The following is a 27,287-nucleotide window of genomic DNA, read 5'->3' as shown; positions in this document are numbered from 1 at the left end:
CAAGGAGCTGTTCTTTCATGATAAAACTCTAATGCTATTGAAGGACGAAAAAGATATGAACACTTTGATATGATATAGTACTGGAAATTGAACCCAGGGCTTAATGCATACTAGGCAAACATTCCACAGCTGAGCCACATCTTAGATGCTCTACACACATTTAAGTCCCTCTACCTCAACAAATCACTGCCTTTTCTAAAACTCTACATTACTGCATAGAATCCTGGCCATCTATTTATCTAAAACTCCATTTGAAGCAGAGAAACACAGATACTGCACGGACACTTTGGAAATACATCACTCTCAATTCCAACCAAAGCCAAACACAGTGTTTGCTATTTTCTGCATAGACGTTCTCAGGATTTTTTAGTCTTATTATTTCACCTATGAAATTAGGCTGCCGGTAATATTTTCCCTCTCAAGTTACTATGAAGAGTAATAAGATTGTATACAATCAACCTCTAACATATGCCGTGTTGTGTGGTCAGTAAATATGTTTATTTTAATCAGTCTTAGTTTCAAACAACTGTGGTTAGTTTTGCTAGGAAAGCTAGAACCCAAATATCATTCTAATTGTATTTCTTTTAATCTGCAGGCTAATCTTTTCTTCTACTTCACCCAAATAGCAAATCCATATAGGTTTGTAATATAGTGTATCCTAATGAAATTGGGCGCTACTTGTTACTGAAACAGACAAAGCATTGCCTGAACGACTGTCAAGGAATTAAATATCAGATAATGCAATATTCTGAGTTTCTTAGGATAGACTTTTTACATTATCATCTAGTGCCTAAGAAATAGGTTCCTGAGGGTGAGCTCTTACTCAGAGAGAAGTGATAATTGTTACTTAAGTTAATATTCAGGATGTTTATTGATATAGTCCAACTTGTGCTACCTTTGAATTATTATACATTATTATTTAGATTATAAAATGCAGCTTAAGTAATAGTTGGCATAGGACTTTTATATTTAGAAATTTATATAGATTGAAATTTACCCTTATAGAAAGATGCTATATGCACATTAAGAACATTTCTTATTTTTTCTTCCCCCATGATTACTTTTTTAAAATAAGGTTTCTTTACATTGTAAAAATACTCTTACTTTTATTGAATCTGACCAAGATAATACATTTTAAATGGTTTACAATTTTAGAGTCTCTCATGTTATAAGAGTAATATAAATAACATACCATTTCTAGCTCCTGAAATGAAAAATAGAACAAAACTGGGACATTGTCATATTTACTTCACAGAGAAAGTATTACTTCCTTTTGGATTAGACATTGTTATGGATTTTATTGCTCTGTGGTATTTCACAATTAACTTCATTTTACATGTTCTAATTCTTTTGAAAGACAATTAGTAATTGAACTTTATTACTTAGGTGTTCCAGAAAAATACAAGTTTGATACAGATAAAGATATAATCATTTAAATTTAACACTGTGAAGTACATTTTATAATCATATTAAAATACAGTATTGTAGCTAAATTTTAAAGGAGGCAAATAAGAAATCTTTTAAGATTTCGGTGGTGGACATAGATCCACCACTGAGAAGAGCATTCTAAAGTGCTTAGTGAGATGAGGATGAGGGTGAGAATCCTTTTCATTCTCTTTACATAAAATCATGCAACGCTTGAAAACAAACCCACAAATTAGGCCAGTGATGTAGCGACTGGAGAGGAGATTTGCACGGTTGAACAAACACAAAGTGAAGGTTACAAAGTGGAAATTTTAAAGAGAAGACACAGAAGCCCATGGTAACCCAGGTTGACCGAAGGTCTAAGAAAACCTAACTACAGCGGATTCCTTCTTCAACTCAATAGCAAAGTCTACACATGTCGAGGAAGCACATCACGCACAAGGAAAGCATAAGACAATGTCACGTGTTCTCCCTGATATTCTTCTCATTTAAACTCTTTTAAGACTCCCTTTCTTTTTACTAAATAATTAATTGAAACATTAGTTTTTGGAGAGATTTTTAAAAGGCCATCTGGATTCCTTACCTTGTAACAATTACATATTGCAATTAGAAATCACATTTAAGGAAAGTCAGCTTTTCCTAAGTGCAAGACCAGACTCTGCTCTTATTTACAGAAGGCGCAAGCACCCAGGCCTTGAAGGGCACTTGAGAACGATGTGAGCAGAGCAAGAGACCCATGGTGCAGGAAAAGAGTCCAGCAACCCTAAAATAAATTATGCTTTTGCACAGTTTTGACACTTTTTATTTTAAACCCCATAGACAAATGGAGTTCTGCACAGAGAGATTCTCTCATTGGCAGTCATGAAAACACAAGTTCTTTTTTTTATATCACAAAATTCACAATTGATGAACAAATTATCTACCCATTTACTTTTGGTAATCTTTCTTTCTCATAACTCCATGGAGTATGTTCATTCTTAGGAAATGTGTGCTCTGATATTTAGCAACATTCATAAAAGCTTAATAAAAACTCATATCCCACGCATCACAAGCATTCCTAATATATATCTATGTATGTCCAGAGTAACTTGTAACCATGCAATATCAAAAAAGGAGCTCAATTGCTTAAGTTTCTGGCAATAGTGCAAGTTCTGGCATAAGGAAAGTGATGGGTCTTTCAGTCCTTGTAGGACAAGATTTGCCTGAGTGCTTTCTGGCATGCTCCAGATTCCCCTTTGTGCATTGTATGCATGATTTAGAAGAAGCAGTGTCAGCGGTGATTTATACATTGACAGCTAAGGATAATAAGATATGGGCAAACATACAGCTCACCCTTTCACAGATTAACCTGTAGACTGCATTAGGCAAATTTGATAGCATTAAAAGATTTTGCCAATTTGTCTAGAAACAATTTCTCTTTTGTAGCATGTCAAGGGTAACACTTCATGCCACTGTACTAATTTAAATGGCTTTGATAAATTGTTCAAGAGGTTAGAGAATACTAGTGTAGATATATATATTTAGCACTTTGAAATAAAAAGGCTATTAACTTAATTGTTAAATGAATTTAATCTTTAAAAATCAAAAGTGCTCAAGGATCTAAGTGTTTTCTTGGAACCATAGCAGCCATATTATATCATGAGGCTTTAAATGTCTTCCTGGAAAATGAAATTACACTTCTGCATTACTTCCTAATAAGTGGAAAAAGCTTTCAACTGTTACAGTAGCAAGAGCCTTGGCTAGCATTGAGGTAAAGCTAAGGTTTAGAAATGTAAGGAACTATATCTTTACCAGGATGGGCCTGCTTTTATATTGTACTATTTACCTTGCATTGAAGTCTATGATGTGTTCCCTGGAGACTTGTTTAAGTGGTCATGAGTTATCCCCTAGATATATACTTTTTGAGTATTTGATCGAAAGAGACCTCTCTGAAAGTCACCAGATGAAATCACAGCACCCCTATTCAGTAGTCATCTGAGAGAACCAGATGTTTTACGGAATGCTCAAGCAGTTCTTTAAGAGGGGTCTTCGAATGTGAATTGGGCCTCTTGGTGATTTCTGGACCTGATACAAGGGAAAGATGCATTAATATGACAATTGTAATCTCTCCCTTGTATATCCACGTTCCTACAGCAACCACGGAGAGCTAACAAGTCACTTTTATCTCAAGCAAAGCATTAAAACACATTTTCTCTATTGGAGCAATAATGTCTTTAATCATGAAGTTACAAGTGTAAAAACTGCTTGTTGGAAATAGGAGCTGAGTGTAGAGAGTACTTAGTTCTATATTTCAAAAAAGTAAAGTACTTATGAAAAATTATTGACAATAGATTCTTCTCTCCTACAATACATGCCTACCACAGTTTTCCATCACTCCACACCTTTCTCTCCCTCCATCTCATTTTTTTCCAAATCAAAAATACATTTCTTAACACGAACAGTATATTTTTTTTTGTTCCTAACACAAACATCTGAAAAAGAACAAACTTAACCAACTTTGAAGCATCAATTTTATTCCTTCTACTACTGAATATTCTGTTCACTATTTAAAGCACTAATCAAGTCTTTTTTTGAATTATATATTATTTAATGGACTTAAATCACAGGTAAAATTATTTTCATATTCCATATGTTATGGCAATGAAATACTTACAGTTGATTTTTCTTATGGTTGGTACCTAAAATTATCATCTTAGAGAAAAATACCCAAGGTTTCATTTAAGTTTTAATGAATTAATTTCCTCACATTGAACAAATTATTTTCTTTGAGAATCACATTCTGAAAGTTTTTTAACTAAAAATAAATCTAGACTAGCATTGCACGGAATTTGTATGTAATAAGAATGCAAAGTTGGTGAGTAGTGGAGAGTGGTATATGAAGATTGCGAGCCTTCTGATGTGCATTCCTGTCTGGACGTAATGGGGAGATGCGGGGAATCATTTCTTGCTTTCAGTTTGGAGTCTGCAAAGAACACCGCCTTTAAAAGTGGAATCCTGAAAGTAGTCTCAGTCTTTCTTGCCAAGGATAGTGAAATTAACATGCAGCTGGGCTTCTCTGATAAATGGATTCAGTTAGGTCACTGAGGGGGTGCATGTGACATTAAGTGATTTACAGCCCTTTACCTTAATGAAATTGTTTCAGCAAGATGACGCTGAAAGCTCTTAATGGATAGCTTTTCTTGATGTAATGAAATTGCATTCCTATGGCATTTAATATAAGGTGCAGTTATTATTTACTGGAGCTTTCCAAGAGCCGCTGTTTGCACAGACAGTTCAGAACAAAAAGAGATCTCAGGAGCTGCACAGAGAGGGCAGAATGGCTTGTGACATTCTTAAGCGGATGCGTGTATGTGAGAGCATTTCAGGAAGTGTGGTCTGAGCTTCCGTGCCCCCTCAGAAGTCTTCAGGGCTCCTCCACCCTGCCTCCGTTCGTTTCTGTTACATAGAATCTTTTAATCTATTGAACAGGCAACTGGATTACAACCAGATCAGCTGCATTGAAGACGGGGCATTTAGAGCTCTGAGAGACCTGGAAGTGCTGTGAGTACTGACAATTTCTCTCACTCTTTTCTGGGGAGCGTTGTTTCTAAGGAGCGATAATGTGATGACTTAGCTACTGTCTAACAGTCTAATAGTCGCATGTCAAAATATTCTCCTAACAAAAAAATTCACCCTAAAAAACTTGTGAATACACACAAGAGTCCCGATGTGTGTAAGCAAAACCATGCATATGCTTCTATGTAATCATTCTGTATTTAAGATCACTCCAATGATCTGTTTTTTTTTTAAATAAAATATCATCATAGTATTGGTAGTTCTTTCGGAAGTTTCCAGATTCCCAAATATTAAGATATAAATCCAAAATCAACCACTTATTTACTGATATAGTTAGTTTTTTAGTATGGAAAGGTGTTTTCATTTAAGCCTGCAATTTTTTGTGACGATGTAAATCAACTCCGTTGCTGTTTGTTTATTTTGAAATTGAGTTCTTAATTTGAATTAGGCACAGATGAGATTCATTTCAGAGCCTTCTCTTCTATTCTCCTTGAGTAAAAATATTTTTCTGTGCCTTATTTTTATCCATAACATGGTCAGAAATCTGACATTGTGCTGAATGCGAAGTGGTTTTTAGTTTCTCATCAATTTCTTAAAGGTTGTTCAGAAAGTATCAAGACCACTTCCCATGAGAAGAGTGGGGGATGTAATTGAGGATTTTGTTGTGCCTCTGGAAAAAATATATTATAAAGATACATACTCTTTCAACCAAGATAACTTAGTAATTTTAGTAATATTTCTGTGTGATTTTTATTTTCATTACAAGTTAATGAAGAGTTTCTACCTGTCGTCGACCTCAGTTATTATTTTAAAGAGGTGATAAATTACAAATGGTACTCATGTGCATTGCTTTGTACACAGAAGTCGTCTTTATTGCTGTTGAAAAAAAAACCTTCTTGCTTTGGAAAGGCGGTCAAGCGCTTATGCACGCTTTAGATTAAAGCCAGTTTTTAACCTGTATGCAAGTTACTGTGCTGCCTGTGTGTGAGGCTGGGGTTGGGGATGATGAGAGAGGGCACTTTAGGGAGAGCAAGTGTCAGGGCCACACAAAAACATGTTACACACACATACACACACACATTTATATATAGAAAAACTGTGTATTTACTTGAGCCAGAATTATTTTAGAAATACAGACACCTTGCATATTGAAATTTTCATCTTAGTAGAATTTCTAAGTATTGACCTTTGCAGGAACTGTTACTATGCAACATTTTAAGTAATGGTAATTCATGAAATTAAATAAACATTTAAAATATTTCAATGAGACTCCTAATTTCATCTCAAAGAGATACATAATATTTAGAGCCTGTTTGCAGATGAAAATTAAAATTATACAAGAAGCTGTGGGTGTCTTTTTAAAATATTTAAGTGTTTATTGTAAAGTTTTTTCATGTTGTGAAGGTAATGTCGTGTACATTTTTATAGATAATATATTTAATAGATTTTAAATATTTTTCCATAATTTGGTTGGTAAAAGAAAGTGGGTTAAAACTTAGAAAAAGATGATGCAGACACCAAGTAGACCTGTCCTAAGCAGTGCTCCTAAGAAAGAGCTGGGAGCAGTCTGCTCCTGTAGGATTTTATCTTCTGACCTCGTGTGAAAAATGGAAGAATGGCAACACAACTTCCATCTGGGATCCCAGATTCTCAGTACTTTATTTTGCATTGTATTTTTATTCCATGAGCATATGTGATTTCCTGACAACATTGAGGTTAACAAGAGAATATGGTGTAACCATGCCAATCACTGATAAGACATCTGAGTATGGGTGTTTATATAGTTAATAAAGTCCGCAATGTCAAGAGAAAAGTCAGGATAGATGAGATCAAAGTCAGTTTATCACTCATGGTAAGCCATGTTCCTGGGAATTCTGCTTGATAAACTATAAAATTAACTGCATATTTTATTACTATGAAGAAACAATCTCGATAACATTGAAAACTAAATTTATCCATGTGACCTTTTTTTTTCTTATTTGGAAATTGTACACAGAAATGAAATGAAATTGCTAGTTTTACATATTTTTTGCCCACGGTATAGGTATAATTTAATTAAATAGAAACATAGTGAGTCACATCCATTAAATACCAAACTTTCTGCCAAGTTCTTCTCTTGCTTGGCACTGAGAAATAAGAGCAAGTAAATTGTCATCAAAGCTCTATCATAAACTTCATTATTCAATGCGTACTTTTTGTATTTTTGTATCACGATATGTCTTTTTCTATAAAATATATTCCAATCATAAAGAACAAACTTTGAAACTGAAAAACATTGGATTATATTGCAGGAGAAAGTATTCATAAAAGATCTCCCCAAACCAAATTTTAGTATGCCCTGTGCCTTCAAAGATTTTAGTTATGTTGAGAAACCCAACATTTTGAGAGTGGAAAAAGATATAAGTTAAATCATGACCCTTTTGAAACTGATACAACTACAGAGATGAATTAGACAAACAAAAGATACTTAGTGTTGTCAAGAGTTTTTTTTTTCTTAAGATAGTTTGGAATGATGTGAGAATGGAGGAATTACAGTTTTTCTTGAAAAAAAAAAAAGAACAGAATTCCATGGAGGATAGTGAGCTCATTAGTAAACAACACATGATATTCCATGTTGTCTTACCTAATGTTCAGTTGTTTATTGCCCTGGTACTATGCAAGATGGTCAAACAATCTGACTTTCCCAGGAATCTTGAACTAGAGAATTTTATATCAATATCTATTCTATTTTTTTAAAATACTGGTAATTAATTCATCTATTTTATTTTGTGATTCAAATGTGTTTGAACTAGACAGAGCACATTTGCAAACCCTCTTTAGGCAAGTCATCATTTTTTTGTGATTGATGGCGGCATAGGGCATTTTCTGGGGATCAGGAACTGCTTTTTCAGTAAAGTTGGTCACATCAGCTACAGACTGAAAACACTGACTGACTCTTTTTGCCACCCAGATTTGAAATAGATTCACAAATAGAGTAATTAACCTAGTAAACTGAAGCACCATATTAAGAATACATAATGCCTGGGCATTTAAAAGCATTGGCTCCGTTGCCTCGTGCTGTCTGAACGCTAGCATTTGCTTATGCTCAATTAGCGTGAACCATGCGTGCAATGCCATCTCAATATATCCTGCTGCTTGAAGTAAAAAGTTTTACTTCTCAAACCGATTCTCTTTCAATGGACTCCATTTCCCATTTTCAAATTAATAACAATCAATTAAATTGAAGTTACTTATATTAAGGGAACACATGAGCATACTGAACCAAGCAAAATTTACACCTTTCACCAAAACTCCTTTGACCACCCATTTTCCTGGCTCTGCCTCAAGAAATGATGACAGAAAGTGTGGTGCAACAGAATTACACAAAGGACAGCACACCATGACATAACCCAAACAGACAACACTGAAACCTGAATATGCTGCCAGAGCAAGCCACCTCATCCCAAATTGATGAAAACATCAAATCTAGGTGCAGGAATTTAGACCCAAACTTCAGGAGTAGCCATTGTCTACAGCAAAGTGCAAACAGTCCTCTCTAGCAATGACTATGTTGCTAATAGGAAATTTCACCTAACGAGTCCAAGAATGTAACATTCCACCTACACTGATTAAAGAAATACAAAGTGCAGTTTTTCTAGTGACTCTCCTATGGTAAGCAGCTTGTACACAACAGTATCATATAGTAAAAATGTTCTGGCCTTAGCCATACATGTATAACAAGTGTTGATAGAATGCAACACATAGTAATTTACTGAAATATGAAAGTTAGGCATCATCTTTTTTCCAAAAAAATTTGAATTTTCTATGTCTTCTCTACCAGTAAGATAATTGTTTATTTAAATGGAGTCATAAGTTCTTTATGTTAATATAAAATTACCAATGAGTTTTCCTTATGTAACTAAAATTTTTAACTTTTTTTTTTACAGCACTCTGAACAATAACAATATTACTAGACTTTCAGTGGCAAGTTTCAACCATATGCCTAAACTTAGGACATTGTAAGTAGCCAAAATGTACAGAAAGATGGGTTTAATTAATTAAGGCTGTTTCTTTTGTGCAATTCCCAATATACAGACTACATTAGTTCATTGTGGCATAGGTGAGAAAAGTGCAACTTGGGAATTCTAAAAATGCTATATTAGCAAATGAACTGTTACTCTGAAAATTTGAAGACCTCCTTATAAATGATATGCATTGCAGAAAGTTTGGAGTAAAATAAAACATTTACTTTGAGCTATTGTAGAGGTCACATTTCATTAAGAAGTGGAAGACTCCTTGATTGGCTGTCAGAAATGATAAATGGGAAATCCTTATGATTTTATTACTGTATTAGAAGCAGACCTAATACAGCTAAATGGTGCTCCAGTGTTCTTTGGAATGTAAAGTCAGAGCATCACCCACTGGTGTTTGCATAATTAAAGCTGTGTCAGCATTTATATTTAAAAAATATCTTTCCAGGGTTACACACTGTCATTTAGGTATTTTTGTAAAATAAAGTATGAGCTATAGCTATTTTCTCTTTCCGAGAAAAAATAATTAATTCCCAATATGTAGATACTTAATTTTAGTGTTTTAAGACATGAATATCTTGTGAACAAGGTTTCAAAAATCACCTAATCCTGAAAAGTGAATTGCTGGAAACATGGGAATAAAACCAAAGGTTTGGGCTTCGGATGGGGGGAATGTATATTTTAATCAGTTAAGTCTACTTTGATTATGTTTTCGAAATGTTTCTCATTGTAAAATAGCATAGAACCAAGGCTTGCATAGGGGAGGGGTGCTTAGGTGTCATCCTTTCATTTGAGAAGTGAACTAGAAAGTTTAAGCATTCAAGGATGACTTCTGCTGCACACTGGGATCAGACCAGAGTGCACTGCATGGGACTGCCCCTTATAAAAATGAATAAAATAAATGAACAAATGAGCAACCAAACAGCTTGTAATTTAAAGTGTTCATTTTATTTCTTAAATAAATACACAATGAGCTGCTTTTGGTGGCACAGGCCTTAAATCCAGCACTCAGGTACCAGAGGTAGGTTTAGCAAGTGAGTGCAAGGACAATTTTATGTACATAAGTAGTGAGTTCCAACCTAGCCAGGAATGCACAGTGAGACATTAAGAAAAACAACAGCAGCAACATACAAAAATAGTACATTGAATTTTAAGTGTTTAAATTCTTTGACAATACTAATTTAATAGTTAAATTCTATTTTCCTATGAGAATACTTAATAGCCTCAATTTTTCAAATCATATTTGAAAAAAACAGCTTCATATTAACTTTATATAATTTATATGAAAAGAAATAATAATGACTTTAAACCCTGAAAAAAATAAATCTACTGAAAGTGTAGAACAATCAACCATTGCATTTTAGTTCCCTTATCTTCTGGTAGCCCTATGCTATACTGCTTGTCTTCAAAATAAGCTTTAAAGTGTCTTCTATCTTTTATTCCCTCCATATTTGATGTGGACATGCTAGCAGACTGTGTTTAGATGGACATATTTGCAAAGGGTCATGGAGGAAGTACCAGCAGCTGCCAATGGCAATGTTTCAATTCTCAGCAAACTGAGGAACTGCTCACTCATTTTCCCTAAAATCTGGTAGATGACGTCAGAGTATTCCTTATAGTTTTGATGCAAGGCAGCCTGGTCCTTATCCATAGACTCAAGGAGAATAAAGCTATTATTTAACTTTAAATTCTCTCCCTTTTGGTTAGCGCATTTTTTCTGTAGCATTATTGGTACTTAAAATTTCCATTTTTATACTCTGATTATCTTTCTACTCTGAGTTCTATGATTTACCATCCATTATCATTATTGGGTTAGAATTGAACACATCAGCTAAAAGGGCTAAAATGGCTTCACTGTGTCATACACAATTCTAGGAACGATGCTTTGATTTATAGCATTAGATGTCCCTTTCTTTAGTTTGAGAAAACGTAAAAGCCAGTTTGAAGTCATTTACCTAATTTAGTGGATACATTTGCCTGATATTTTATTAATGGAGACATACTATTTGCCATTTGGAAGAAATCCATGATCTTGCACAGATCCTTGCAGCATAAAGGGGACTTATTTATTTCCTTCCCTCCCAGCCAATTATAGCTTTTAATTTTACTCTTTGCTCTTCGTAGCTAGATACTAAGAGCCAAATTCAGCTCTTAGGGAGGGAGTAAGGAAGAAATTAGAAGAGGTATGTTAAAACATACTGTATTACATTGAGTTATTATTCTGTCTTATTTAGCGAAACACTGCTGTGTTATACAGACTTTGTAAGCCATTGCTGTAGAAATGAACAGTGGTAGGACTTTGCTCATATTTGACCTGTACACCACATGCCACATGCACACTCTCCCTCCTTCCGTATGGATAGCCACAGCTCTGAACTGCCTGCATTGGCTCTCATTATGGTGAAGCTCAAGAACAGTTTGGCCTGAGCTGTTTTTCTTTTTAAATTTATTTTATTTGTTACCCTTTTGAATGACTATAGACAAAATAACTTCATGGTCTAACTTATGTCTTTTTGCTTAGTTCAATGAATGAATTGACTCACGTTTGTTGATCAGTCTAACTATCTGAGAAAGGATTGTATAGGAACCCCCTGAGATGTGTTTGTATTTGTGTTGATTAGAAAGAAAGTATATATTTTTACTAACAAAGTTTGAATTAACTTTCTCCTATTTTCTTGCTTTTGAACTCCTTTCTTTCATTTAGTCGACTCCATTCGAACAACCTGTACTGCGACTGTCACCTGGCCTGGCTTTCAGACTGGCTTCGCCAAAGGCCTCGGGTGGGCTTGTACACGCAGTGTATGGGCCCGTCCCACCTGAGAGGCCATAATGTAGCAGAGGTTCAAAAACGAGAGTTTGTCTGCAGTGGTAAGATCAGTGAGGTTACAGTATTTCTTTTTGCACTATTGTTTAACAGGTGTGAGGAATTCAAACTTCAAAGGTTCAGATTTGCTCTCCGGGAAGCCATTATGCACTCACTGCCATGGTTACCCTCTTTTGCACTGAGAATAATAATAGATTCTAGGATGTGTGTGCCTAGGGAAATTTCTTATCCCCTGTATGTAAAATACTTTCATAGGAATATAGGAAAGTCATATATTGTAGCAATACTTGTGAATTTTTATTTTCTCTTTTATTAATGACTATTATCTACTGTTAGACTGACTAGTGAAAATGAAAAGATGATCCCAGATACTTAATCTATAATTCAGTATAACACAACTGTAATTATGCTATCTTGGGGTAACTATTTATGAATATATGCTTTTAATGATTCAATTGCACTTAAAATAAATATGTAACTACCTTAAGTACCAAAAGATCTACAAGTGAAATTGATCAATAATTAACACATGCTATGTTCTGTATGTCTAAACACTAATCTAAATATTTCACATTTAACTACCTCATTTCCCCTCTGTTGAAACTACTACACGAACAATATAAATTAACTTCTATATTGGAGATGAGTGTGTGTGTGTGTGTGTGTGTGTGGTGAAAAATATAAGCTTTTCTAATTTTATATGGTCAGGTTTAAGGACCTCAACATAATTTGTATATGCATGCATATGCATGAACATACACAAATATATTATATGTACATATATGGCTATACATTTTATGAGTTTATGGCTAGGTCTGCTTCAGAACAATTGTTTAAAAATATAATGAAATTCATAAATTTTGATGGCTCTGGGGATCAAGGCCAGGCCTTGTATATCTTGGCAAGAGCTCTTCTGTTGTACAACATCACCCAGCCTCACACAAAGTTTGAAATCACTGTATTTCATACTTATCGATTACGCAGATAGAGATTAGACCAAGCACAGATCAAAACGTTTGTAAAACAAATGATCACTGCTGAAACTTTATCATAGTTTTCTTGTCTTCAGTCTGTAAGCAACGCAATACTATAACAAATAATATTTGCAGATAATTTATATTCTATTCTCTGTTGCAAGTAATAAGAAAAATGATGGTATCAGGTTGATTTGCATCAGTTATAGGCAAATAGAATCTCATATTATATAAGAGACTTGGATAACCAATTGTTCTGGCATCTGTGGCGGCGCTCTCCTCACCCAAGCTCACCAAGGGAGACACTCCATGAGTCAAAACATTTAATAGGTTTAAATGAATGGGGGAGGTGAAGTTACTTGTTCATACTTGAACATTTAAAGCTGTCTCTTGGGTGTGTATCTGTACTTTCCACACTTTGTAATCTATCCCAGTTCTCTTACAATTCTGTGGAACATTCTCACTTAGTCTGATGGTTTTTAAAAATCCAAACAAATGACTAACCGTTCTCTACTAACCATCATTTTTCTTTTCTCTTTTTGCTTTTCCTTGCTGCCTCCTAGATGAGGAAGAAGGCAAGTTTGTATTTTTGTGCTTCTACCTCCCCATATTTTTTAGACTTATGATATTGTTGTAGTTCATGAGTTTGTATGAAGGGATGGGTTTAGCAGCTAGCCTGTAGTCTCTTCCTGCACTTTTTCCCGTTGGGAAAGACCATTTCCAGAGAATCCCAGAAGGGTGCCCTGGGTTTTTTTTTCTCCAGAACCCATGGCTAAGCAGGTGCTTGTTTGATGCGGCCTGGCTGATGGTGTTCTGGTTTTCATTAGTCAGATCATGAGATCTGACTCCAGAATCTTTTGATTTCACATACTGAGCAGGGGAATTACACATGTGCAGGTGACTGCAAGAGTTTCTATCAGATGACGCCTTGAAAAGAATCATTTGGATGTACAATTACATAATGATGTGCTACAAATTACTATAATAACTTCAAAGAAAGCAGCAATTTTGAATCTATCCAGACACCAAACTTTTATTATCTAGTTTTATCCTGTACTTGCTGGCATAGTACACCTTAATTTGACCAACCGTTATGTCAGCCATGATTGAAGTCCTGTGTATTTTTTCTTTTTTTTTTTTCAGATCCAAAGTAAATTATGCTACATGGGTTTAATAAAAAAAAAACAAGCTCCACTTAATTTTATTGGAAATAATATATATTCTTCTGAAATAGCTGCTTTTTGGGAACACATATTACTATTTAGAATTCTGGTCTTGAATCTCAACTTAGTTTTACTAATCTTTTTCAAATTCTAAAACAGTTACAACTTTTATGGCAGTTTATTAAATCTCAGTATGTAAATGTATGCTTACCAAAATATATTCCAGAAATATTAAGGATGCCTATTTAATGACCAAGTGTGAGATACTTGATCTGTGTCTCCTGTGCTTTAATTGAGCACAGTCTGCATGTCTCTCAATTTTGAAATTCCAGAGAAATCTCTAACTGATGTTGTGTTTTTTTTTTCTCCTGTAGGTCACCAGTCATTCATGGCCCCTTCCTGCAGTGTTCTGCACTGCCCTGCTGCTTGTACTTGTAGCAACAATATTGTAGACTGCCGAGGGAAAGGTCTCACTGAGATCCCTACAAATCTGCCTGAGACCATCACAGAAATGTATGTGCCCTCAATTTCCTCATTCTCCTTCCACATCAATACTAACCTAACCCATGATTTTCTTTTAGGAAATTTGGTTTTTATCAAAGAAACCTCTGATTAGTTGCCTTAGACAAATGATCTTTTCAGAAGAGTGCTGGGCTTTACTCTGTTCCAATATGTACTCTGTTGAAGTGAAAGTGTTGATTTTGATTTATCACAAGTAGAGTTAAGAAGAATACATTGTGGGACAATCATCTTTAAAGAAGTCATTTAGGCTGTTTTGGAGACAATGTGTGCATCATCCTAACTTTTTTTTGCTGTGGGTTTTCTGATGTTGCTTTCTGTCTAAGTCATGGAGTAAAAAGAGGTGGCCAAAAGTAGTAAATAAGCCAAACCTAACAGATGTGCTACCTTTTAACAACTCAGTCTGAAATTGATGTGTCATGATTCTGCTTAAATGGGTAGAACATGTAAATTATAGAATGTGCTAGACTGTAGCAAGTGTCAAGTCTATTACTTAGTTGTAAAACGTGTTAAGGTATGTGACACAAGTTACTACATTCATTAAAAGTTAAATGCTCTAGACTATTGTATAGCTTTTTTTTCATGGCACTCAGGATTGAATGTTTATGTCCTTGTGAAATCCAAGTCATGTAGATAAAAGAGACTCATGTAAGATGCAGTTCAGAACTTTAGCATCCTAGGAAGTATTAAGTAAATCTGTAACCAAGTTTGCATTAATGAAAAAGGTATCAAACTGCCTGGACCATTATGTTACTGTTTTTATTAATATTTTTAAATATGCATTTACATTATTACACATATACACAATAAACTACCTAGAGCAAGAAGAACTGTGACACAATCAGGAATTCTATAAATGTTACATTCTTAGTGTTTTGGTACTTGTTTTTTTTGTTTTGCTTTGTCTTGTTTTTTGGTTTTTTGAGGCAGGGTCTCTCTGTGTTAGCCTTGCCTGTCCTGGACTTGCTTTGTAGACCAGGCCGGCCTCAAACTCACAGAGATCCGCATGCCTCTGCCTCCTGAATGCTGGGATTAAAAGTGTGTGCCACCACACCTGGCTTTGTTTTGGCTATTTGTATTTAGCAGTCTTGAAGAAAACATCTTTCCTATCTTGGTGCATCTAAAATTCTGAATGTAAGTCAATATCTATTATATCTCATCATTATCAATTTAAAACATCTCTCTAGACCTAAAAACAGCTTGACCCTTAACAACTAAGATTCATTGTAAAACTAAACTATCTGCTCTTCAACCCCATCAGAGAGTTGAGAAGGACTAAACTTGATTACCTGAGTATACCATGAGTGAAGATTAGTAGCTTTCCAAATGAGAAGATAACAGAGACAGTTTGCTGCCTGAATAGTCACTCAAAACCTTTATAACATTGGAGCATCATCTTCAGCCTTCTGGCCCAATATATCTTATAGATATATTTGTGAGGCAGGAAATATTGAGGACTTGCTTACCCTGGTCAGAGTTTGGCCATTGGCTCTGCCTGCATCCAAGCTTGCCCTTTTTTAGGCAGAATTCTGTCTATGGTATAAATGAAGACATTTTGCCCAGTGGCTTGTTTGCTATATTGGAATCCATCTTCCCAAGAAGGTTCTCTGATGCTCATGATCTTCTTCGAGGTAGGCTGGGTGTTGCCAGGAGTTAACCTGTCTCATTGTCAGTGAATCTTTAAAATTAAAAAAAAATTTTAATGCCATATTCTGTATGTCTCTGAGGTTTTTGAAGACCTTATCTATTTTACCTAAGATGGATATTCTTGTGATAAGAATAGACTAGTAATTGATATGACCACAATTTGATCAACTAACAATTAACTTCTATAATTTACTTATTCTAAATGGTCTGCAATAGCACTTTCAAAGTATTGGAAGTGAACCTTGTATTATAATTGAGTTATATGGGTACAAAACCTCATATTAAGGTATGTGTATGTGTGTGTATGTATATATATATATATATATATATATATATATATATATATATATATATATATATGAATAATCTTACATTTGAATTCTATACTACTTTATCTAAAATTAAACTTATTTTCCATCTATATACAAAATTCTATACCAGTGAATTAAAAATTACCTTGTGAGTGACAATTAAGGCATTAAGTTGAGGAGTAGATTGACTAATCTATTTCATGTTACTTTTTTATAAGACCATTCTAAATTGTAAAAACCATTATCAGCTTTTGATTTTTTTGTTCAAATAGGAACAACTTTCCATAAAAGCAAAAAAAATCTATTGTTTTCATAAACTGTCTTTTTCCACCTATTTGTTTAACTTCTGTGAGAAATTAACTGCTTCAATTTCCTTTATAAGAGAATAATCTCAGTTCACAGGTATAGTATGTGCTCAGTAAAAAGGTTTGAGGATTGGGCTAGAGACATGATCATCTGCAGAGACTGCAGAATCCATTGAGATTTGACACAAGCACCAAAACAATCCACAATGCATGAACATAATCGTATCTTCATCAAACGTTTAGTTAATGGAATACTATCTTACCCATAGAAGCCATTTCCAAGTTTTTTGTGTGTTTGTTTGTTTGTTTGTGTTTTTAAATTTTTGTTTGCTTGCTTTATTTTTTTTGTTTTGCTTTGTTTTTTAGGTGCCTATTGCAAGAATAATGAAATGAGGTTAGGAAGTGCCAGGGCAGTTTGTACGAGAAAGAAACATCAAGGGCAAATGACATAGGTGACAGTAAGTGGGAGGACGTAGAGGTTGTAGTGTTGGACTTGATACAATTTTCATCTCGAGGCGTTACAAAAATTTTGTTCACCCAGGCACAGTGGTGCATGCCTGTAACCCCAGTATTCGTAGAGACAAGTGGATCTTTGTGAGTTCCAGACTAGCCTGGTTTACAAAGAGACTCCAGGATAGCCAAGGCTACTCAGAGAAACCCTGTCTGGAAAAAAAAAGTTGAAAATGTGTTCTAAGAAAACTCCATCGATCATCGAAGCCATACATTATTGAAATCTTTTGAGCTTGGTTAGAACATAGTAGATAGTCTGAAAATTATGGAAAGAAAGTCTCAATAATAATTTAATCTCTTCCATAATTTCTTATTACAGAAACACAAAAAGAAACGTAATGCAGTGACATGCAGTCAGTAATCCTTACTCTTTATAAGGCTGTATCAGTGTGTCTTAATTTTATTGACATATATTCATATATAGCATTGAATTTCATAAAGACAATTTCTTTCAAATATATATGATCATATTCAAGTTAGTTCAGCTTTCTTCCATACTCCACTTGTATTTTCTTACAGTTAGTCTCTCCTTCCTTCCCCCAGACTCTCTTATGCTTCATATAATATGTGTGTGTATTATATATATATGTGTGTGTTTGTATATGTGTGTATGCTTGTATGTATGTTCTTATATGGTTTATGTTTTAATAAGAAATTTTAGGACCCACAAATGGGAGAAAATATAAAACTAGCAATTACTGTTTGACTGTGTCTGGCTTATTGTTTTGATAGATTGATTTATAGTTACACTCATTTTCTAGAAATCTATGTTATGTCTTCCTCCTTTAGAGATAAATAAAATGCATCATGTTTACATCCAAACCACATTTTCTTTATGCATTAATTTGCTGACAGACATCTCGGGTGATTCCACAACTTAGCTATTGAGACTAGTTCTTTAATAAATAGATCTGGATGTCCAAGCATCTCTGTGATATATTGACTTCATGGTTGTTCATGGTGTTCTTGAACAGAAGAACAGATTATTGACCTATCCAGACACAAATTATATATTAAGCATACAAAGACATTTTCAATTTTCCATAGATATTCTTTACATTTTCCTTAATGGCTAATGACTTAGTATAGTGTTTAATAGCTGTGGACAAAGGAGTTAAGTATCCGTTGTTATAAGACATGAACACATACAGCTGAAGGCACTTCTGAGGGCAGACAGGAGAGGCCAAGATAAAGTGAGTGGATAAGTAAAGTTGCTATATTTCGTTTAGCATCACAGATTGACCAGTCATTTCCTTCTATTACTTCCACATTTTCTGGAAATTGAGGAATGTTGTCTAAACATGCAATCTAAAGTACAAAAGTAGCACCTGAGGTAGAACAGTTAGGAGGTGGTGATAGACAGAGGTTATCTGAGTTAATAGAACATCGTCAACCTTGACAATGAAGATGGGCAGATAATATAGGAATGGTGTTCTAAGGACGTGTCATAACATAGAGAACAAAAAGCAAAGAACATTGAAACATGGGCCAATACCACTTCATAGAGGGTTGCAATAATATAAAAGTCTCAAAGTATTTTCATCTGATTGTTAATAGTATCAGGGTACGCTACAACTCAGACTTTATTTGAAATGCATCTGGACATAGGTGTTTTAAGTTAAATCTTCCAAAAGAAATAGTCTTAAGACTGTACTCCAATGGGCCTTCGATGGCAGAGGATCCCTAGGTCTTTGGCGATGTTAGAAGAGCAGAAAATATTGTTTAAATGTGAGAAGGGTAGAGGAAACAGATGGGAGTCAATAGAGAGGCTCAGATAGTCGGGATTAGTGTGGTGAGGATTTAGCAGAAAATGTAGCAGAAATGATGCCAGTTTCATGCATAGGCTATGGACACTGTTATTTTATTCCTGCAAATAAGAAGTGACAATAGCAAAATAATCTGTACAATAATATAATTCATCTTATAATAAATTTAAGCGATAAAAGAACTTATTTGAGTCAAAAGTTTTGAAGTAACTGACCAAACAAAACTCTATGTTGAAAGGATAATTCCTGAAGTAATCAATGGGAAGGCGAGAAGAGGCAAGAGAGCCTGATATCAGAAGGGTAGAGTAGTGAGAGGAAGAAGGAGCCTCCAGGCCAAGGCGTCTTCTCAGGCAAGTGTCGCTGCCTCTACACCAGCTGAAGTCCAAACGCAGTTCAGGCTTTTAGCCATCCACATGAAAGGATCCAATGTTGTCAGTGGTGATTACAAAAGCTACTTGGTGTTAAGAATGGAAAAAGTTAAAGAAGGTATATTTCACTCAGGAAGAAAGCAGTCAGATATGCTCATAACAAAGAGGGACAAATGGATGTCCTAGAAGAGGACGCTAGAGGCAAAAATATATAAAAGCTGTACAATGATGTGGGGCATTTTAAATGTTTTGCTCTCTGTAATCCTTTTTATTTTTCATCTTAACACTTTGCCTCTACCTTGCATGGTCTATAGACTTTACGAAAATGGTGGTGTTTAGTAGCATGGAAGTTATACTAAATAATACATCCCATTGGAGTTGAAGATGTGTTTTCTCACACTGTGGTGCAATAATTTAGATTTATAAGTAGGTATAAAGGCATTTGTGATGCTCTAGGTGAATTTTATTTCTCTGATTATTGTATCATACTTCAGTGAGAACAAAACACTTCCAGAAGAGCAACATACTACCTTACTGACTCACTGATTTTTATCTTTTGAAAGTGGAGACTATCAGTAAGATTGTTAAAACGTGGAGATGGCGCTAAGTAAAACATTGTTTTTAATTTTTTAGTAATTTCTAAAAATGAAAAAACTCATCATTCAAATATTTTAAATCAAGCTTCATTATGAGTTCCTTTTGCAGTATATATTTCAGATTGACTATATTCAACAATATTTACATTTCTTAGCCTGTGATACATCTTTATTATAACATGTTCTTAATTGTAATAAAGGGAAGGTATTTGTACTCTTGAAGAGTGACCTGTAATCCAGGTTACTAAGTGTTCTCTTTGTTCTGCTTTGATTTTTGCAAACAGACATTCATGAATTGAATATTTATTTGTGACAACATACAAGATATTCTTTTTAAACCAACATTAAAAATCATTTGGAGTAGAAAAAATACAAATGGATTAACATCTATTTAAACTCTTCAGTGCTGATTGTTTGCACACACAATATAATTTGATATATGGGCTGTGAATAAGTTTTGACTATACCTACTGATCATGTTTTAATCTATATGTTTACTTTTTTTATTAAAATCAGCTCTTTGGGAGTTTTGAGTTTCAAACAACATGTTTAGATCATATTATTTCCCTCCTACCACCACTCTTCTCAGATCCATCCGCCACCTTCCATCCACCAACTTTGTGTCTGTCATTTTTTAGTCCTTCAAGAACAATTTGTACTCTACAAATATTCTTGGATATGTAATATTTTACTGGACTCTAGTCAACTTATCAAGGGCCATTCTCTTAGAGGAAGTCGTCTTTCCCTCTCTGAGAGGCTAAGAGTTTCCACTCACTCTGGCAATAAGACTAACACTTAACAAATGGGACCTTATGGAATCAAAATGCTTTTGTGCAGTAAAGAACTCAATCCTTCAGGTAAAGAGGAAGACTATTCGCCAGGTGTTTCTATTTCTTGGTATAAAACCTTCCTCTGATAAAGTGTGAGTTTTAAGAAGGCAGTACAAATTCTATTCAGACCTTCAAAGAGTAGCTAGTAACAAATACTTTGGCACACTAAAGCATCTGATAAGTAGTCGATAAATAGCTATAGGAAGTGAATTTATATACAATTCAGAAATTAATCAAGCACTTATTGTTGACTTATCTATGAGAGAGCTGTTTTTACCAAGATTAATAAATAAAACAATACAGTAGTCAGTCTTTCATTATTTGGCATGATTGCTTATATGCATAAAATCCATAAAACTTAAGTAAATAAATTTACTTTAATAAAAAGGTAATATCATAGGTGAAAATAGACTAGACAGCTGAAAGAATTCATCAGTGAAATTTCCTTTTTACATATACTGCTTTGAAGTCCTATTTAAGTGGACAGCTCCTTTCCCAGCATCCTTTGATGACAAATCCAACATATTGTAATTACTCTTCTTGATAGATGGATGAATCCACCACCTTAAAGATGATGCATGGACACCTTTCTTTGAAGTCATATTTCTTCTCTAATGCAGGGCATAGACATTTAATCCCTCATACTGTCAATTTAATTTTGTGAGATTGAAAAACATGGAAAGAAAAAAACTGAGACAAGTTTAGGAATCTTACTAGAAAAATTTAACCCTGAAACAACTCAGATGGATTTAATTTCAAACTTAAATGCAATGCTCATGACCACTCTTTATAAAGCTCTGAAAGAGGGATGGGCACTGCTTAGGCTTGTTAAGAAATTGTAAAAAAGAAAACTGGACAGCCGGGAAGAGAAACTGACAGCTATTGAGATAAAATGACAACAGCAGTGGAATAAACTTCCTGATCAAGAAACCATAGAAAGCAGGAGGGAGGAGATTAATTTTAGACTTATGAATGTACAGAAATAAAGCCTCTTTGTGTTAGTAATGTCGTCTTTTCTGTTCAATTCTGCTTGTTTTATACTATATTTTATTTTAGATAAGGCTCACTTTCTCTCGTTCAGGATTTCTCAAACTTTTACTTTTCTTGCCTCCTCCTTCCATGTAACTGGGATTTTAAAAATATATTGAAAATAGACGCTTGTCTCATATAATACATCCAGACCACTGTTTCCCCTCCCTCTACTCATCCTACTTCCCCACAACCTCTGCACTCCCCCAGATCTAATTGCCCTCCATTTTCTTTTCAGAAAAGAGTAGCTCTCTAAAAGCCTGCAGCCAAACAGGACAAAATGAGATGCACTAAGACAAGGCAAAAGCCCTCATATCAAGGCTGGGCAAGACAACTCAGGAAGAGAAAAAGAGTCTCAAGATCAGGCAGAAGAGTCAGAGACATACTGCTCACATTGTTAGGAATCCTACAAAGAGAACTAAGTAACAGCCTTAACTGTTACTTACAGTTATACAGAGGACCTGTATGCAAACCATGTAGTCTCCCTGACCCCACTTTAGTTTCTGTGAGCCCTGCTTAATTGATTCAGTGGGCCTTGTTCAATGACTTTTTGTTTTGTTTTCTGCCAGTTGTCTCTGGCTTTACCCTAGGTCTCTGAAGTGTCCAATCTCTGGTTTCTAGCCATCTAAGCAATGTCAGGTATGGGCTCCCTCTTATGAAGTGGGCCTCAAGTTAAATCAGACATTGCTTGGTCACTCTCACATGTTCTGTGCCACCTTTGCCCCAACACACTTTGCAGGCCGGACAGATTGTAGGTCAACGTTTTTGTGACTCGGTTGATGTCTCAGTTTGTCTTTCTGTAGCCTGAAGAGCATCTTCTCATCCCCAAAAGACTAGAAAGTAGGGGTGGAGGTTCCAAGCCCATACCAGGTCTACTTGTCTAGGTTCAATGAGCAGAGTTGAAATTGTCCTCAACAATGCGGCCCTGCCATCAGTTTTAAGAGGGTCACTTTCTGTCTGTCTTACCATCAGTTTGGTTTGTTTGGGGATCTCTAGGGGAGGTTGAGCTCAACTGAATATAACCCCAGTCCCACCACTGGAAGCCGCCTCTGGCTACCAAAAATGGTGAGTTCAGACGCGGTATACTTCATTACTAGGAGTCCTCACTAGGATATCCCTCGTAGATTCCAGAAACTTTCCACTAGATTTCCATACCACCGCCTAATGGCTCCATAATCTCAGCTGTCTCTACTTGCACTCTCTCTGTGCTTCCCCACCATCCCTGTCTGAGCCCCCTTGCTCTGCTCCCACCCAAACCCACCCAAAGAATCTATTCTACTTCCTATTTCCCAAGGAGATTCATGCCCCCTCACCATAGCCCTCATCTCTACCTAATCTCTCTGGGTCTATGGGTTGTAGCTTTGTTATCATTTGCTTAACAGCTAATATTCATACCATATTTGTTTTTCTGGGTCTGGGTTACCTCACTCAGGATGTTTTTTTCCTAGTTCTATCCATTTGTCTGCAAATTTCTTGATGTCATTTTCCTGAACAGCTGAGGAATATTCCATCATGTACCACACTTTCTTTATCCGTTTTCAGTTGAGGGACATCTATGTTGCTTCCAGTTTCTGTATATTATTAATAAAGTGCAAGGAACATAGTTGTGCAAGTGTCCTTGTGGTAGGATAGAGGGACCAGGAGTGGTACGGCTGGGTCTTGAGGTAGATCGATCTCCAATTTTCTGACAAAGCCACATATTGATTCCCATAGTTGCTGTATAAGTTTGAGTTCCCACAGGCAATGAAGGAGTGTTCCCCTTATTCCACATTCTCCTAAGCATGAGCTGCCATTGTGTTATAGATCCTAGCCATTGTGATAGGCATACACCATTGTCTCTGGCTTTGTCTCTCTGTTACATATTGTCATAACACCTGAACATCATGTGTACTAATACCAAACAGTTTAGTTTGTTATAATTGCTGGCTAGCTATATTGTTAGACTGCAAGCCTGATGCCGTCTCTTTCTTTCCTACCATTCCTGTCTCAATATTTGACCTTGCGAGGTTAGGAAAAGGGATCATATTAGAGCCACCAACCCCATCTGGGGATCAGGGTTGGAGCACACACGTGGAAAGCTACCAAGGCACAATTTTTTATAGCAAAAGGAATAACAATATAGATCACTGGGGGGAGGCTTATATTGGAGAAAAACTCAGTGAGAGAAGTAAAATGAAATCAGGAGTAAAAGAAAGCCTGTTGGTGTGGAGTCTTCTCAGCACTGGGCAACTTTGAACTCTACGGTTACAAACTTTACTTTCAAAGAAAGTCACAGTCTCAGGAGAGTTTATACAGGATTCCGTCCCTGGAAAAAGAGTCATTAATACCAAATTTATTCACGGTGTATCACAGCTAAGAAGCGATTTCTCAGATTACATTTTGTGGTATTATACTTTTCAGTGCAGTGTGAAAGGTTACTGTAGAATAGTTCAATTCTCTTCAGTTCTGTTAGGAATTTTGATTCACATCTAGTATTTTCAATCCAATATACAGATACTCTATACATTGTAGAAGGTGCATGAGAAAGGGGGTTGTAATGAGTTCGATTTTTTCAGGCTGGGACAGGCCTTGAGTGTGACTTCAGTGTTTCCAGTGATGGACCACAGGCCATCTGGGATTAAAATAGTTTTATGGGACATATAAAGGAATTGCAATTTGAGGTCAGTATGCTGTTCTCCTTAGCCCAGCAAAACAGAAGACTCTTGAGAAGACTTCCTAAGTGATGGAGACGATACACATTAGTTCGAACATTACTTCAGTTCATTTTCCTTCTTCCAGATTGTTTGCACACATGAAGGAATGAAAGCAGATATAATTTTAGGAATTGAATACTGTTCACTATATATATGCTAAGAATCTTAAAATTTTTTTATATCTCCATTTCTGCCCACTTTCCCACTTACTGTCATATGGTTTGTCCTTTTTGCATTCTGTTTCTGTTATTGCATTGTCCAATACTTTTATTTTTTAATTGCATTTGATAGTGCTCATTCAGTATTGGGTGAATTTACTTTAAAACCTTTTAAATTTTTACATGAATCCTTACGTAATTAAGATTTGTTTAACTTGTATTTAGTCCAGTCTGCACTGAACAGTTTTTAAAAATTACTAGTTGATCATCATAGTTGATACCTATCATCTTAACAATTGGCAGGCTGAGGCAGGAAGGGTGCCCTGAGTCTGAGGAAAGCTTCACCTACAGTAAGTTAAAGGCAAGATTCAGCGAGAACGAGACCCTGTCTCAGAGAAACAAAAGAAATCAATAGAAATATTCAGCAAATCCAGGAAAAACTTTTACTATGCACTTGGGAATATTACAGTTGCTTAGCTATCATCTTTGTAATTATTTAATTTTATTCTAATATGACATTTTAAAATAAGCTTTAAGGCTAAACAAGATATGCACTGTTAAGTTCCTCAGAGAATGTATCCAATAATTTATGTTTTAGACAATATTGAGAATATAGTTAATGAAGACAAATGATGCAATTTTCAATATAGTTTGTCAAGAAGTAAATATATAGCATACGATTTCACTTGTTATTAATTTTGAAAAAGATTTGCTTTTCTTTATGTGTATATGTGTGCATTTCCGAGCATAGGCCGCTTGTGCACAAGCAACCATGGAGGCCTAATGAGTACACATGGTGGATATGAACTGCCTGAAGTGGTTGTCAGGAACCAAATTCTAGTCTAACAGATAATAACTTCAAAGAGAAATTATTCTCACTATGGAGTTATTTTCCTGTTCTTGAAGAAAATATTATAGAATTGACTATTGAAGTTACTTTAGTTCACAATATTAAGAAACCATCCTAGGTAACTCGAGACTCTGTAGGATTTTGGAATATGCTTATTATTTTATATCTATACACAATATCAATTAGCCTATAACATAGTTTGGCTCTGGATTATATATTATTATAATTTGCGTTCTTTTGGCAAGCTAATATAAAAACAACATGTTTGCCTACTATATGTATATATAATACAACGCTTTAAAAATTATTTTATCTAAGTGTTAATACAATGGTGAAGATAATGTCAAAAGATTCCGAGATAAGATGTATTAAACATGAAGATTCTGTCGCATTTCTTTATAAGTGAAAAAGATTATACTAAAATTTAAGACAATCAGAAGAAACATAAGAGAAATAGGAACAGACATAGTTGTGATAATAAAACAAGCAAACAAACAAAAACACCCACAGGAATTTAACAAATCCCCTTTAAAAAGCCCCAAAAGTCTGTGAGAAGAACTGTAAAAGAAGAAATGTGTGCATAAAATAGTATCTTCCCGTGCACTTGGTCAGTGAGAAGCGCTCGGCATCAGACACTAAGGTGGGACAGTCACGCTGACTGCCTTCAGGCAGCTTATATGCAGGAAACTGAAGCTTTGCACAGAGTTATTGAATGCCTCATGAGAATCATAAATTCCATGTTCAGAACACAGGGAACAAGCATTTGGGGGAGAATCAACTCCTGTTCGTATGTCAGGATGTGCTTTTCTGTGGAGAACGTTGGAATTTTTTATACAGAGGAAAAAAATCATGTAACAATCCCAGGAAGGCGAGAGAGAGCTCTTTGCAGGAAACTGAAAGCTTGCAGCGGTTGCCAAAAGGTACAAGAGAAGCTAAATCTTGGGGAATAGCATGGTCATAGTAGTGCTGCGCTGGAAAATTGTTTAGGCAAGCGAGTACAGAATAGATTTGTTTCTTATAAAAAGCATCCTAATGTACAAGGAAGGAATAAAGGAGCTGAAAGACACCTCTGTCATAGACTACTTCGATGACAAAGGCAAGCTAGGGTGCAGGTACTGACGGGAAGCTGTCAAACAGGGTCACTCTAGTGCCAATGTGATTGATTCTCTTAACTGGTTAACATCATACACAGACACACACAAAAATGTAGGATCTCACATAAAAATGAGAATATCTGGGACCAAAAGTATTACTCGTTCTCAGATGCAGCAAAGCTGCTGCTTTAAAAGCAATTACATCATAGATTTGTAGTTAATCAGCTGCAGGATAAATGGTCAGATTTTGACAGTCCACATGCTAATCATGATCACAGTATGACTGAACTTTGTAATAGCCAAACGATAATTGAAGAAGATTTTATTACATTGGTAGAAGATAATGGAAACCATAATCTGCTCTTTAAGTAACATTGTGGAGTAACTGATGGGTAAAGCCATTTAAAGTTATTCATAAATGTAAATAATTAACCAATGTGAGACATAACCCAAGGCTTGATTCATGGTAATTATCCAAAGGACTCCAGTTATTATTTCATAACAAAACAATACACTTTTTTCTTACTTCTATTGATAAGAATAAGTAGGTTGATAGATGGAAGGTAGATAAGTAAATAGAAGATGATAGATAGATGATAGATGATAGATAGATAGATAATAGATACATAGAGAGAGATACACATTTAGTTATAGATAAAA

General features: G+C 35.2%; 1 protein-coding gene across 2 annotated transcripts in view; it reads left to right on the top strand.

Moving 5' to 3' along the window:
* Positions 1-27,287, top strand: part of SLIT2 (slit guidance ligand 2) — a 339,504-nt gene that overhangs the window by 200,572 nt on the left and 111,645 nt on the right. For both annotated transcript variants that reach the window (XM_084798055.1, XM_084798054.1), the window contains exons 6-9: positions 4,894-4,965; positions 8,907-8,978; positions 11,695-11,858; positions 14,326-14,464. In XM_084798055.1, the coding sequence (XP_084654181.1) occupies positions 4,894-4,965; positions 8,907-8,978; positions 11,695-11,858; positions 14,326-14,464 (447 nt within the window). The remainder of the gene's footprint in view (positions 1-4,893; positions 4,966-8,906; positions 8,979-11,694; positions 11,859-14,325; positions 14,465-27,287) is intronic.

This window comes from Acomys minous (genome assembly GCF_964271855.1).
Source record: "Acomys minous genome assembly, chromosome: 10".
Classification (NCBI taxonomy): Eukaryota; Metazoa; Chordata; class Mammalia; order Rodentia; family Muridae; genus Acomys; species Acomys minous.
The sequence above is the reverse complement of the archived record's forward strand: the minus strand, read 5'-3'. Positions and strand labels throughout refer to the sequence as shown.